Below are 15,271 nucleotides of genomic sequence, written 5' to 3'. Positions count from 1 at the left end.
TCTTTGAAAAAGAATTTGGATGTTTTAAAAAACAACAACCAACCTCTTGTGCAGAAAATAAACAGACCTCTTTCTTGCTAGCGCTCATTTTTGTCTCCCTCTGGACACACCAGGTCACAGATCTTTTAAGCTGATAAAGCAGTACTTTCTCAGGTAGCATGAATTCACACAAAAAGTGGATTTAGAGACAAAAGGAGCCAACGCCGTTGTGGAAGTGGGGTGGGGGGTGGGGTGTAAGTGAATTGATTTTTAAGCATCTGGAGTTACACTCCGAATATTTTTAGCCCAAGGAACTCAATGAATTTTCAAGAGCCACTAATAAATCCAGGCCACCGTCGCCGCCAGGAAGTGAAGCTCATACACGGCTGAAAACGAGAGCGAGAATCCGCTTTTCTAAACAGGATTCAGCCCAAAGAAACGCACACACTTTTCAGAGTTAAAAAAAGTAGGCCAGGAGAAAGCATCTGTCATTGACTGCATGGCTGAACCCAGAGTCACAAAATGTGTTCTCGTTAACAAGCCATTCGTCAGTATGAAAAATGATATTTATGAATTTACTGCCTGAGCCACTGAGTGTACTAGGGAAGAGAAGGTGGCTCAGAGACAGAGCATCAGCTTTGTGTACAGAAGGTCCCTAGCTGAGTCCTCGGATATCTCCAGGGAAAAGAATCAGATAGCTGGTGATGTGAAAGATGATATTGGATTTATATCCCCGCCCTCCACTCCAAAGAGTCTCAGAGCGGCTCACAATCTCCTTTATCTTCCTCCCCCACAACAGACACCCTGTGAGGTGGGTGGGGCTGGAGAGGGCTCTCACAGCAGCTGCCCTTTCAAGGACAACCTCTGCCAGAGCTATGGCTGACCCAAGGCCATGCCAGCAGGTGCAAGTGGAGGAGTGGGGAATCAAACCCGGTTCTCCCAGATAAGAGTCCGCACACTTAACCACTACACCAAACTGGCTCTCCACTAGAAAGACCTCCCCGAGACCCTGGAAAGGAAAAAAAGGTAAAGGTAGTCCCCTGTACAAGCACCAGTCGTTTTCAACTCTGGGGTGTTTTCATGGCAGACTTTTTACGGGGTGGTTTGCCATTGCCTTCCCCAGTCATCTACACTTTCCCCCCAGCAAGCTGGGTACTCATTTGACTGACCTCGGAAGGATGGAAGGCTGAGTCAACCTTGAGCCGGCTACCTGAACCAGCTTCCGCTGGGATCGAACTCAGGTCAGGTCGTGAGCAGAGGGTTTCGACTGCAGTACTGCAGCTCTACCACTCTACCCCACGGGGCTCTTCCTGGAGAGGTGCTGCCCCCCAAAACTTGAAGAACTGCTCCTGGGGGTTGAGCAGACAATACTGACCTAGATAGAGCAAACTCCATTGGAAATGGCAGCTTTTGTGTTCAATGTTCAACAGAATAAGCAAGACACTCCTGCTAGAACTAGCACTATCTTTGAGCTTGCTTACTGAGGGGAAAAGACACCAGCTACAAAAAAATTCAAAGCAGGTTCCTTGTTGCAAGCTGAGGACAAGAACGTGAGAAGAGACCTGCTGGAATAGAGCCGTGGTTGTCATCTAGTCAAGCATCCTGTCCTACAGAGTGGCCAATCAGTTGCCCCGGAAAGCCCGACCTGCATAGAGGTGTAGAGGCTGAGGCCTTCCGCTGATAATAAGAACATAAGAGAAGCCATGTTGGATCAGGCCAATGGCCCATCCAGTCCAACACTCTGTATCACACAGTGGCCAAAATTTATATATATATATATATACACACACACACACTGTGGCTAATAGCCACTGATGGACCTCTGCTCCATATTTTTATCTAACTCCCTCTTGAAGCTGGCTATGCTTGTAGCCGCCACCACCTCCTGTGGCGGTGAATTCCATGTGTTAATCACCCTTTGGGTGAAGAAGTACCCCCTTTTATCCGTTCTAACACGACTGCTCAGCAATTTCATTGAATGCCCACGAGTTCTTGTATTGTGAGAAAGGGAGAAAAGGACTTCTCTACCTTCTCCATCCCATGCATTATCTTGTAAACCTCTATCATGTCACCCCGCAGTCGACATTTCTCCAAGCTAAAGGACCCCAAGCATTTTAAACTTTCTTCATAGGGAAAGTGTTCCAAACCTGTAATCATTCTAGTTGCCCTTTTCTGCACTTTTTCCAATGCTATAATATCCTTTTTGAAGTGCGGTGACCAGAACTGCATACAGTATTCCAAATGAGACCGCACCATTGATTTATACAGGGGCATTATGATACTGGCTGATTTGTTTTCAGTTCCCTTCCTAATAATACCCAGCATGGCGTTGGCCTTTTTTATTGCAATCACACACAGTCTTGACATTTTCAGTGAGTTATCTACCACGACCCCAAGATCTCTCTCTTGGTCAGTCTCTGCCAGTTCACATCCCATCAACTTGCATTTGCAGCTGGGATTCTTGGCCCCAATGTGCATTACTTTGCACTTGGCCACATTGAACCGCATCTGCCACGTTGACGCCCACTCACCCAGCCTCAACAGATCCCTTTGGAGTTCCTTATAATGCCCCCAGTGCAGGGAAAGGTGCCCCTCCCCGTTCAAAGCAGAAGGCTCTCACTTTTGACTGCTGCTCTTCAATGGGTGGAGTAGAATTGCAAGTGAGTCAAGGTGCATACTCTGCAAAACTACATTGGCCATAAGAAGAAATGCCAAAGAAGCCAGGTCTATCCTTAAACAGCTATTACTGGAAGGATTCCAGGAAATCTGCCATTGTGCCGTCAAGGGACCTTGTCACGAATATTGCTGGTCTCTGTATTTGCTGTAAGAAGAATTGTAGATTTATATCCCGCCCTTCTCCCTGAATCAGAGACTCAGAGTGGTTTACAATCTCCTATGTCTTCTCCCCCTTCAACAGACACCCTGTGAGGTGGGTGGGGCAGAGAGAGCTCTCACAGCAGCTGCCCTTTCAAGGACAACCTCTGCCAGAGCTCTGGCTAACCCAAGGCCATTCCAGCAGGTGCAAGTGGAGGAGTGGGGAATCAAACCTGGTTCTCCCAGATAAGAGTCCGCACACTTAACCACTACACCAAACTGGCTCTCTCTAACTTGTTCTGAAAATATTTGGGGGAGTTAGGCTCTGCTGTGCTTCACTTGACTCTGTAACGCATAAAGGAATCATTCTACCTTGGCAAGGATGCTTGTGTCTGGACTTCAAGGGCATGCTATCTCCTCCTCAGAGACAATCTTGGCACCTGCTAATACACAATGGGGGAGCTGAGTGAGAAACTGTTACCTTTGCTTTACGCAGGCTTTTTGCTCTGAATTTTGGTGGGCTTGTAACGGCCCGGGAGTGGGTATATAGATCTGGCCCCAATTGCGAGAGCCAGATCCGACACAAAAAGTCATATTTATTTATTTATTCAATTTATATCCCGCCCTCCCCACGAAAGCAGGCTCACTGCTGTGATGTATCTATCAATAAAAGCAAACCTTTTCTGAACGCCAGAAAGAGGCCTGCTTATTGAACACTGCTTAGGAGCTGACATTACCCTATGTCAGGGGTCTTCAACCCCTGGGCTGTGGACCGATACTGGGCCGTGGCCTGTTAGCAACCGGGCCATGAGTTGTATAATTATTTCAGTATATATTACAATGTAGTAGTAATAAGAAAAAGATGACATTGGATTTATATCCTGCCCTCCACTCCGAGTCTCAGGGTGGCTCACAATCTCCTTTATCTTCCTACCCCACAACAGACACCCTGTGAGGTGGGTGGAGCTGAGAGACCTCCCCCACAGAAGCTGCCCTTTCAAGGACAACATCTGCCAGAGCTATGGATGACCCAAGGCCATTCCAGCAGCTGCAAGTGGAGGAGTGAGAAATCAAACCCAGTTCTCCCAGATAAGAGTCTAACCACCACACCAAAATAAAGTGCACAATTGTATCATCCCAAAACCATGCCCTCCCCACCCCGTCTGTGGAAAAATTGTCTTCCACAAAACTGGTCCCTGGTGCCAAAAAGGTTGGGGACTGCTGCCCTAGGTAACTGAGCGAATCTGCCAAAATTCCCTCTTCAATGCAAGATACTATCCACTTTGGCACCTTGGTGTAGGAAAACGAAGGAGAAAGATGGCCATATTCCTTGAAAATGTCAGAGACGGGGTCCCATCTTGTGGAGAACCAAGTCTTGGGTCTGAAAAGGGTGTACATCATTGCTTCAGTTACCTACACAGAGCAAAGATTTTATTTTTGACTTCCATCGTGTTATTACCTGCCCAGAACTCGTGAAGTAGGGTGGGATATAAAATACTTGCAAAGTACATTCTTTGCTGTGCTGGCCAACAGATCTTGACAGGACAGAACAGGACAAAACTATCTTGTTCAGACATGGGGGGAATACAGCAAAGCATGACACATAACATTAAAAAAAACTTCGAATTCTAAATATGAGTGAGTCCGATGCACACAGTAAAAGCCAGTATTTTTACTTTAGTGAATACAAGATACAAATATTTTACAACAACTTCTAGCATTTTCTTAACCATTTGATAAAAAGTTCACTAGAATATTTATTGTATAATGAAAGGGAGGGGGAAAGAAACCACCACATTCAGGGAGGGGGGGGGGAGATTAACTTAATAGTTTTTTTTTCCTTAAAGATTCGTCTCAAAGATGGCAACAAAGTCCAGCTTTTGCTGCCAGACGGCTTCAACCGCAAAACAGCTTCGTCTGTGAACTGTTGACTACAAACATTTACCAAATACATATATATATATTTTTAAAAAAGCTTTTCTTTTCTTTTTTTAAATATAGCAAAGCAGTGTTTCTTCTTGCACAGCAAAGTGAGGAAAGTATCTAATAAGAAGTTTTGTTGTTTTTTTAAAAGTCTTTTCACATTCTAAATTTCAAACTTCTTCCCATGGCTGATCTGGCAGGAGTCGTTACGTTCCTTATTTACTATATATTTCTTGTGTGCACAGCATACACACCCCCATGCATCAGCGTCCTTTACAGCGAAAGGCTAAAGCATGTCTTACATTACTCCCTTCTTTCAAAAGAAAACCCACTGTTCATGCCAAGTCAGTATTTGCAACGTTTTAGAAATAAGCAACGGTTGGGTCAACGCCAGCAACTCATAATTGCATAAGAGATGAAGCTGCAACCTTACATGCTATCAAACCTGATTTAAACCATCTTTTTCAGTTGTCCAGAAATTTGGGTAGGGGCTTTTTAAAAAAAAAAAGTATAAATCCTTTGAACGTCTTCGTTCTATGACATCATACTGCTCCCTGACAAGCGACTTACATCTCAGCCGTTAAGCGGGGGGGGGGGGGGGGAGGCTGCCGTTTCTTTGAATGCACTCCCTTGACAACAGATTCCCTCCATGCGGGAAGTCGCCACACCACGATGAAGCTTGTCTTCCTCACATGCTAGACGAATGTCACACGGAAACACTTTCAAACCTGTGCTCCCCTTTCCTAAGGTGGTACTGGCCCAGAGGCCGTATACCATTGTGTGCTCCCTGATTGTTTAGTTCAACAGGAGAAACCACCCCCACCCCACCCCCCCACCCCAGGACTGGCAGCTGAAGAGCTACTTGAGGTATGCCGAAAGACCGGGTGTCTTTTGGACCGTTCTTCAAACGGCTGCCCCTCCCTCCTACGACTATTGCTTCTTCTCCGTTTCAAAAGTGGCTTATCGTGCATCAAGAGTCTACCGTTCAAGAAAGAAGCCCGGAACCCTGCCAGGTGCGTAGGGGACCCGGTGAACAATTCTTTGGATTCTGGCCGAGGTGTGTTGCAATGGCCACCGTTACCAGATTGTGCAAATTTCTGTTGCCCGGTGCAGAAGAATTGCTAGAAGCTAACCTTTCTCCTGACGCCACTGATACACTACCCTAAAAGGGTGGGGTTTTTTTGTCCACCGCAGACCCAGCTTACCCGGCTGTAAAAGCTAATATTTGGTACGAAAGGGTCGCAAACGACAGGCAGCAGAAAAACACTGGCTCGTCAAAGGAAAGGACGCTGCTGCAGCTACACCAGCAGAAGCAACCCCGAGTGCCGCTGCAACGATGCTTGTCTAGAGGATCAAGGTGTAAATATTTTCCAAAACACCTGAATTACATTAGTGTTTTTTTTAAAAAAAAAACAAATCTGTATTTTCTGTTTTCATGGTATGCGAAGTTCTTCCACGGGAGACGCAACTAGACAGGGCCAAATCCTGGAACAAGGAGATGAGGCTGAACATTAACAGTCGGAGAACTGAACTTTCTGAATATTTAGCTGGCTTGATTCAAATACCAAAAAAAAAAAAAAAAAAGCACAAGCTGTCAGGTTCAATGTTTTTTGTTTTTAAGGGCGATGGAACTCCTTACAAAACCTGCATAGGAATAGAAAGACTTATTGAGATACAGTCAGCAGAGCCATCTCGTTAAGGCACACAAGAAATGAGACAGTAAATGTGAAAATGAAAGAACTCCCATTCAAATGTACAGCAAAAAGCTCACCGGGGGGGTGGGTGGGGTGGGGAGGGCGTCGAGGACAACAGAGAAACAAGACTGTTTGGAAGTCTCAGAAGGATCCATGAAATGGTGGGTTGGTTTGCGGGGTGTGTGTGTGTGTGTGGAGGAGAAAGTAACTCTGGGATGTTTTACTGATCTACGTCAGCAAGATGTCAGTTCCTAATCTCAGTTCCTTGAACCGTTAAGGAATTATAAAGAAAAAAAAAGGCATCCAGGACTTTTATGCATTTATGGAATTTTTTTTTAAAAAAATGAGTCAACTACCAATTTTTTTTTTTAATTTAAAAACCCACCATTATATACCGTTTTTACTTAAGGTGAAAAGGTTGGGAGGGGGGAGATAAATTAAAACAGGGAATAGCCTTGACATTGAAAGATGGCTGGATATTTAATTTTAAAATAACTCCTACGACTGAGGAAAAAAATTCAGGCGGGAAAGATCCCACCCTCCTCTGTCCTAAGTTCCAAATCTCTCCATCATTTTTAATACCACTGTTGCATTAATACATGCCCCAAAGGGGGCTCACTTTTAAGAGTCAGAGATTCCACTGGGAAGGGGATTAGATCCTCTTTTAACTTCATTTCTACATAGTAACAAGCTGCACCTTAAAGTCCCCAAAATCGCAGGACCTGGGATGGGAAAACACAGCTGAAGTTTTGTTCTGAGGAAAATCAAAACCCCTCTGATAAAGAGAAGAGTCAAATTCTTGGTCCCTCAAAGGGGGAGGGGGGGGGGTCAGGCTTTATGGCCCTTGTGAATAAACTGCCACATTTGTGCAGATAAACGCCCTGATCACCTTACAAGTGAATGCACGCACAGTCCATGTACGCTTGGTATTTATGTGTGCGGTCTCACATTGCATTCAGCGCACGTACAGCTGAACACGTGACTTGAGCCCCACATTTATCCAGGTATTGGGCCCCGGTGTCGTTCTCAAAGTGAACACGTGTTGGCTCTTTCTTACAGACACATATATGCATATGTACGTGCAGGTTGTACGTGCCTTGACTCACAAGCAAGCAGGGCAACAGCGACCACACCTACATCCCCCGCAAGGAGGCGCTGACTTTTCGCAAATGGTGGTTCTAAAGAAGCAGCCGCAGAGGCACAACTCTGAATCTGGAGAGTGCCCCCCCACCCTCCCGGGGTCAGTTCTGTCTGGGATCTAATGTAACTATCAATAGTTTTGCAAGGGTTAATAATTTGAGACGTGTCTAGCAGCTGCAAGACGGAATCCAATGAAATCAATTAGCCTGTTTGCTATATTGCTCCAGCATGAGATGGAGATGACGGAGCTACTTCAAGTATTATTACACTAGCATGTGCCCCCTGTTGAAAACTGACTTATTAGGCAAAAGCATCTTAATAGATAGGTGGATACATGCTTACACAGTCCTCCGTTTTGTGGCTACTCACAGGTAATAATGTTCAAATACCACCTAGTAAAAGTAGGGGGTTGCGGGATCAGATCTATCCCACCACGGGGGAGGGCAGATAATCTCTCTACGGTGCTAAGAATTAAAATGTTTCTTAAAATATGATTTGCAGGGAAACCCACACACCACTTCAAAAAAACTCCTCTTTTGCTTCTCTGAGGTGTATTTCCCTGATTTCAACGCCAGCAACAGGAATCGCTTTCTCCCCCAACCGGCCCCCCCAACAAGAAGCAATTTTTAATATGCCTTGAAAGGACATCTTACAACAACTTTTTTCTATTTCTGCGGGATGAACTCAACACCAGATTTGCGCGTGTGTCAAGATGGGGGGAGGAGTGTCACTTTGCTATCTATATACATATATTTATATATGTATATATACACATATATGTATATATATATATTTATAAAATGTATAATGAAGCTTTACCATACAGCACAAAAAGGAGTACAGTTTAACAGCACACATTCACCACCAGTGAGGGGGAGGGGGGAACAACCCCTTTTTAAAAACCCCTCTGCAAAGAATCCAAAGTAATGTTACTTAAAATCCAAAGGAAGTACAGTATATTGAACAAAATAGTAAATATTAAACAGTGAATACTCTACTTAATAAGGACCTCGCCTTTTCTGTTTTTTTTTTCTTCAAGTTGGCGTCAATCCACAAAAATATACTTTTTAAATCTGGTGAACGTACAATACATAGATAGGTACTTACACCAAAAGGTGATAATATATTTAGATGCTATATACACAAAGTTTGGCTCAACTTTTAATTTACATATAGAATAATTATTCATGGCTTATTTTTCCCCAAGGTTCTGCCTGCAAGGTTTTTTTGCCTTCCTCTCCTGAAAACAAACAAACAAAGAAGATTTAAAAAAAATGTAGAACTCTACTCTACAAAAACGCTAACCCCCCCCCCCCCAACCCATACAGCTTTGGCTTATATAAATAATTCATAGCAGAATGTGTTCAAAAAAGTAATGTATATAATTTTCTATATAGTCTTCAAGGAGGGTATGGTTTTCTTTAATAAAAAATAGACACAAGCTAAAACTGGTTTTCTACTTTTTTTAAAAAAAGGCAGGAGGAACATAAAAAAGGAAACTTTTTCGACATATTCCAATTATAACTTAATATATTAAAATTTTCTTTTATGGTTTATCTCCTAGGCTAATATCTTCTGAATATTTCATGCGAGCTCTTTAGGTCCTTCTTCATTTTTGTGTTTCTTTAAAATCACTTTTGACCTCAGTACTTTTTTTTTTGCATGTGCAAAAATTGGGTGTTTATTTTTTTTAAAACTAATGCCAGCCCTTCTCCATGCTAGATTGGGTAATATAAAGGTTGTTCTATGTACAATATTGCTTTCTTTTCATACTGCTCTGCTGCTACAAAGCGGACTACGGGGAACCAGACGGCGTTGGAAAACACACACAGGAACAACTACAACAGGCGAGCCCTCACGGTTCTGCCCTCTAGTTTGGTAGGATTATATATGGGGTATGACGTTTCTTTTGCAAAACGGGTTACATTATTCTCAAGGAACGAGTCCCAGGTAACAGCCGGACTAGACCAATACCTATGAGGATTCTTTTGTTTATATATATATCTTTTTCTTGTTGAACCACAAGAAAAATATATATCTTTTTCTTGTTGAACCACAGGGCATCTGTAGCTACACAAGGAGTTTGTTATTAAGTGCCTGCTGATTTTTGTGTCTCGCTACACACTCACACATATATATGTATACAAAGATATATATATGCATGTATGTATATACATATAAATATTCCTTTTGCGCCCTTATTTTATTAATTTAGATATGTCAGGACTGTTCGTAGAACTCAAAGGTAGAAACGGAGCAGGGGGGACAAGGCAGTTTATGTCACCCAGGCGTCCATTCGCATGCGCTTGACTGTCGGGCTCTCTCTGTCTTCTGAATTTGGGGGTCTCCCCAGGCCGACGGGGGAATGGAAGTCGCTCCTCGGGTCCTCCCGGTCGCTGCCGTCATACGAACTGCTGGAGCTACTGAGACTGTCAATGGGAGAGCGGCCCATCTCCTGGCGCGCCTGTTGCAGAGGCTGTTGCTGCTGCGCCTGTTGCGGCTGTTGCTGCTGTGCGAACGTGGACGGGGTCACGCGGTCTCTAGGAGGTGAAATCGGTTCAGACTTGATGTTGATGTTTTGGTTGGTGTTGATGGATAAACTGGAACCCTGAGATAACTGGCCTCCAGCCCTGGGGAAAATTCACGAGGGGGGGGGGAGGAAGGGAGAAAGAACAGTTAACGAGTAGCTCGTCACGGCTGCAGGACGAGAACCCTTCAGCCCAACCATCAAGGAAACTTGGATTTTTCTTTTTTTCTTTTTTTTTTTTTTTAAAAAAGCTGATTTCTATTCTGCCCTATTCCGTGAACGGGCTCAGGGTGGAGTACGGCATATCACAACAATAAAATCGCAATAATTAATTAATAAAAACAAGCCATTAAAACAGTAAAAATCGATTCCAACAGGAGACAGCTCTGGCACAACAAAAATAGAATCAGTGCTACAGCAGTAGGCCCAATAAGAGGTGGAATGATGTAACAAAGGAGGCTGAATTAGATGTATTATGGGTGCCCGCTGCCTCACCCAAAGGTCTGGCAGAACAGCTCCATTTTATAGGCCATACAAAAAGATAGTAACTCAGGTAGCGCCCAGATCTCCACTGGAAGCTTGTTCCACCAGGCCGAACACATCCTGGCTTGCCTCAAAAGACTACGACCACCACACACCCACAACACCATGACCGGTTTGTATTATGAGCCGACCTAGGACACTCTGCTAATCTAACAGTGTCACTGTTGTTGCGGGGTTGCTACACAAATACAGGCAACAGCAAACCACCTCTGTTCTTCTCTCGCCTTCTAAACCACACAGGGTCACCATAAGTTGGCTGTAAAGTTGACTCGATGGCACTTTACACACAACCCCCCCTTCCTTCAACTGTATACAGCTCTCCAAACCCTGACTGCTCCTGCCCAGGGCTTTTTTTTTTGTAGCAGGAACTCCTTTGCATATTAGGCCATGCACACACAATGTAGCCAATCGTACAAGAGCTTATAGGGCTCTTAGTACAGGGCTTACTGTAAGCTCCAGGAGGATTGGCTACATCAGGGGTGTGTGGCCTAATATGCAAAGGAGTTCCTGCTACAAAGAAAGCCCTGCTCCTGCCCAACTAGTTCAGCAATGGCAGCCGCTCATATCTGTGATCTGTTGCGAGTTGAACGCAGAGCCTCTTTCCAAGAAGAAGAAGAAGAAGAAGATATTGGATTTATATCCTGCCCTCCACTCCGAAGAGTCTCAGAGCGGCTCACAATCTCCTTTTTCCTCCCCCACAACAGACACCCTGTGAGGTGGGTGGGGCTGGAGAGGGCTCTCACAGCAGCCGCCCTTTCAAGGACAACCTCTGCCAGAGCTATGGCTGACCCAAGGCCATTCCAGCAGGTGCAAGTGGAGGAGTGGGGAATCAAACCCGGTTCTCCCGGATAAGAGTCCGCACACTTAAGCACTACACCAAACTGGCTCTCAAGCAAAACGGTGCCGCCGTTCAGCTGTCTCCCGGCAACCTTTCCTTGACTTGACTGATGGCTTTATCCCAAGTAATGCCAGAAAGCTTCCTATTTGCAGGCAGACAGGTGAGCGGGACAAAGAGTGGATCTATAAGAGCACAACGCTCCCCCTACATTCTCCCCCCCACCCCCAGCAAGAACGGCTTAAAAGCAATCAATCCAGCGGCTCAGCGAGGAAGGCTCCCGCAATTCACCGAAAGCTCAAAAAACAAAACAAAAAAAAACAACCCAAAGCAAACCCCACTCTGCCCAACTGAACAGGGTCAAGCCCAAACACAGCCCATTAGCTAAGCGGGGATGCCCAGCTGGGTGTAACGAGGCGAAGGCTGCCAATTCTCCAAAGGATTTCTCTGTTTTATTACTGTTGTTCTTATTTTGCATGCCGACTTACACGAGAGAGCTGAGGGCTGCCTGTCCTAGGTGGTGCTGTTGCCAGGCAGATACTTGTCCTAATGACAGCATGCCCGGGGAGTTAAATCCCTGCAGGGCTGACAGGTCTGCGCTCGTCAAGGAGTAATCTGAAAAAAGAAAGGGGAGAGGGAGAGAGAGAAGGGATTTAATGCTACGGTCATCACAAGGCTGTAAGATTTTCGTTCCAACAGAAGACACAGTGGCAAATCGTCGCCCGCCCTGGCTCGAGGTCAGGCATTCCTGGGGAATCCACAGGGATGATCCCGATAATCTTTGCAAAAATCATCATGAGGCTCTCATCTCAAGGCCAAGCTGGGTTACATGCAATGTTCCCTCTAAGCCAGGGGTGGCAAACTTGATTAACGTAAGAGCCTCGTAGAATAAACGTCAGATGTTTGAGAGCTGCGAGACATGAATGTCAGATTTTGAAAGGCACAAGGAAGGAAGGAAAATACATGGAGGAGGTGAAAAGAAAGCAACTTTAACTTAAGCGTATTTTCCAAGCTGCCAGATGCTTGGCTTGGAGAAGTGATTTAAAGAGATAAATACCTTCTCCGAGCCAGCCAATGGGGCTTGGAGAGCCACACAATATGTGTGAAAGAGCCACATGTGGCTCCCGAGCCGCATTTTGGCCACCCCTGATCTAAGCTGTGGAGTTTTGTAAGCAAAACATTCTACTTTGGGAGCTACTGGCATTGAAGTTGTGAGCTACTGCATAAATCAGCTCACTCTGGGGCCATCCTTCCTGAACAAAGACAAAAAATGTGTGAGCTGGAGGCTAAAAAAACTGAGCTAGCTCACACTAACTCAGTTTAGAGGGAACACTGATGTGCCTTCAGTTCTTCAGGGGCCCTTCTTTGGGTGCTGCCATCTTCTGAGGCTGAGGGAGGGGCAGCCTGAGAAATGGCCTCTGCTCAGTCATATCACCAAAAGGATGGAATTCCCACCACAGGGAGGTCTGTCTGTCCTCTCTGCCAGTGCTGTCTGCTGGCAGGTAAACGCCTGCCTGTTCTGTCTGGGATTCCCCCACTGTCCTGTCCATGTGCTTTTATTTTGTTAAACTGCTTATTATTTTATTTATTTTGTTCAATGGTTGTTTGAGTTGTTTTTATGCTCTGCATTTTCAAAACTTGTCACGTTCTCCATGGTTTGGCGCCCTGAGCACCCGCAGCTGGGTGGAAAGGCAGCATGGAAATGTCTGAAGTGAAATAAATGAACAATAAAAATTCATTCTCGTCAGCTTCAGAAGTCTGTCGCTCTTGCACGCTCCTAGCCCTCTACTTTAGACAGGACGGATGAAATACACACACTTAGATGAAACTCGGGGGTTTTGCATTTCAGAAGCAGAAGTCTTTCAGTCTAGAGACCGAAACTCTGCTCAGAAGCAAAACAAGCCAAGGATGTAATCAGAGCAAACGGATTTGGAGCAGCAAATTCCATCTGACGCTGGGAGAAGCGCCAACAGCTGACCTGAAAGAATCTAACCTGGAACGGAGAGCGAGCTGTCCCAAACACAGCGGTTGGTATCCAACAACATCCACTCATAGAGCAGGGACTTTCCTTCTTCCCCCTCCTGTCGAAGGCCCCCTGAGTCCCCTGAAATGTTTTTCTTGGGGCTCAGCGGACCTCAAGAATAGCACAGGGGGTGAAGCTGGGGGTCTGCAGTGGGATGGGGGAGTGGCAGAAAGCACCACCTCCTCTACCAAAAGAAGTGTCTTTAAGTCTTTTGAATGGGGTACAGGCCCCTGTGACTCCCCCCTCCCAAAGTGATGAGACAGGCTAAGAGAGATGGCTAATTAGATAAATAGATAGGCAGGTCAGTCAGTGATACGTAGGTAGGTGACAGATGGATGGATGGATGGATGGATGGATGGATGGATGGATAGATGGACACAGACAGACAGATGAGAGAGAGAAATGATGAATGGCTGGATGGATGATGGATGACAGATAGAACAATGTGTGGGTTTTGACGACTTGTTGTTGGTTTCTGAGGCATACTGCTACCCATTTCAACCAATGGTGTCAAAATAACCGTTAATTCTGACATAATTCACCAACAACCACCATTTTTTGCTCAAGGAAAAGCATCGGCCAGGTGCCTTCTAGGATGAAAGCTGGAAAAGTGGCAGAAACACAGGCAGGCTTGCAAGCTGGGGATGATAAAGATGAACTCCCAGGGACATGAAAGATATAAGAGTCCTTGTGATAATTCAAATATACCAAGAGAATTGCAGATGCACTCCCTGGGAGAAAGATCAAGTTGGAGGTCGCTTATAGGACAATGCAGGTCCTTATGACCAACACAAGAGACAGGACCACATGGCTTTATGTCCACTCCCATTTCATCTCCATCCTTTAAAAACCTCCTCTCATTTGATGTACTGTGAAGGTTTAAACTCAAGGCATCCTTCTTAAAAGTTAAAACATGCACAAGAACACAATAAAATTTGTCTCCCCGTGCTTTTGTAGAAGGAGGATGCTTTTTAATACCCTGACTGGATACTAGGTTTTTTAATACAGTGCTGAGTTATCATTACTGATTCACACATAGGAAGTTATTTCAGTCCATCATTAACACTTGAGGGTTTTTGCCCCTTTTGAGGCTGGAAGGGGGGGGGGGGGAGAGAGAGAGATGCAAATGCTTTTCTGCACTTTGTCACTTTGCAAAATAGTTCCCTTAGTTTATGACCTAGTCATTGGGGAACAAAGGGGATTTTCAAAAGGATTCTGCTGAGAGCTACAATACACATTTCAGGGTTGTTGGCTATTTAGAAAAAAAGCAACTTAAATCCTTGCCCAAACGGTCTATAATGCCAAGGTATCTGGTATCAGTAATATTTTAATAGTCTTCCAGCAATCGGGGGCTTAGCAGAAATATACATAGGATCATTTCAACCTTTTAAAGTACTATCTAGAACAGGGGTGTCAAACTCATTTGTTATGAGGGCCAGATCTGCCATAAATTAGACCTTGTCGGGCTCTGGACTATGTGTGTCATAAAATGTAATGCCAGGTAGCAGACATATACACTTCATAAAGGACAGAGACAAACACAACTACATTTAAAAAAAAAACACCTTAAAATAAAATATGCTTAAAACATTAGCATTTGTTGCTCTTAATGTTGCTTTCTTTGTATCTCTCCCATGGGATCCAGGGAACAGGGCAAAGGAAGCTCTGGCTCTTTCCTTCCTTCCCCAGGGGCTGAGGAGGGGGAGGAGCCTCAGCCAATAGAAGGAAGAGAGGCATGGCCCGGTAGCTCTGTTGTGATTGAGAGAGCCTGGCAAAGCAAGCTATTCCTCCCC

The 15,271-nt window shown here is 45.0% G+C and overlaps 1 protein-coding gene across 8 annotated transcripts in view; it reads right to left on the bottom strand.

Moving 5' to 3' along the window:
• Nucleotides 1-8,326: 8,326 nt before the first annotated feature.
• The window catches only part of MEF2A (myocyte enhancer factor 2A), a 143,352-nt gene continuing 136,407 nt past the window's right edge, over nt 8,327-15,271 (bottom strand). For all 8 annotated transcript variants that reach the window (XM_060259863.1, XM_060259868.1, XM_060259862.1 and 5 more), the window contains 2 exons: nt 11,944-12,070; nt 8,327-10,180 (listed from right to left, as the gene is read on the bottom strand). In XM_060259863.1, the coding sequence (XP_060115846.1) occupies nt 9,826-10,180; nt 11,944-12,070 (482 nt within the window). In that variant the 3' untranslated portion in view covers nt 8,327-9,825. The remainder of the gene's footprint in view (nt 10,181-11,943; nt 12,071-15,271) is intronic.

The sequence above is a fragment of the Heteronotia binoei genome, chromosome 19 (assembly GCF_032191835.1).
Source record: "Heteronotia binoei isolate CCM8104 ecotype False Entrance Well chromosome 19, APGP_CSIRO_Hbin_v1, whole genome shotgun sequence".
NCBI classification, from domain to species: Eukaryota; Metazoa; Chordata; class Lepidosauria; order Squamata; family Gekkonidae; genus Heteronotia; species Heteronotia binoei.
The sequence above is the reverse complement of the archived record's forward strand: the minus strand, read 5'-3'. Positions and strand labels throughout refer to the sequence as shown.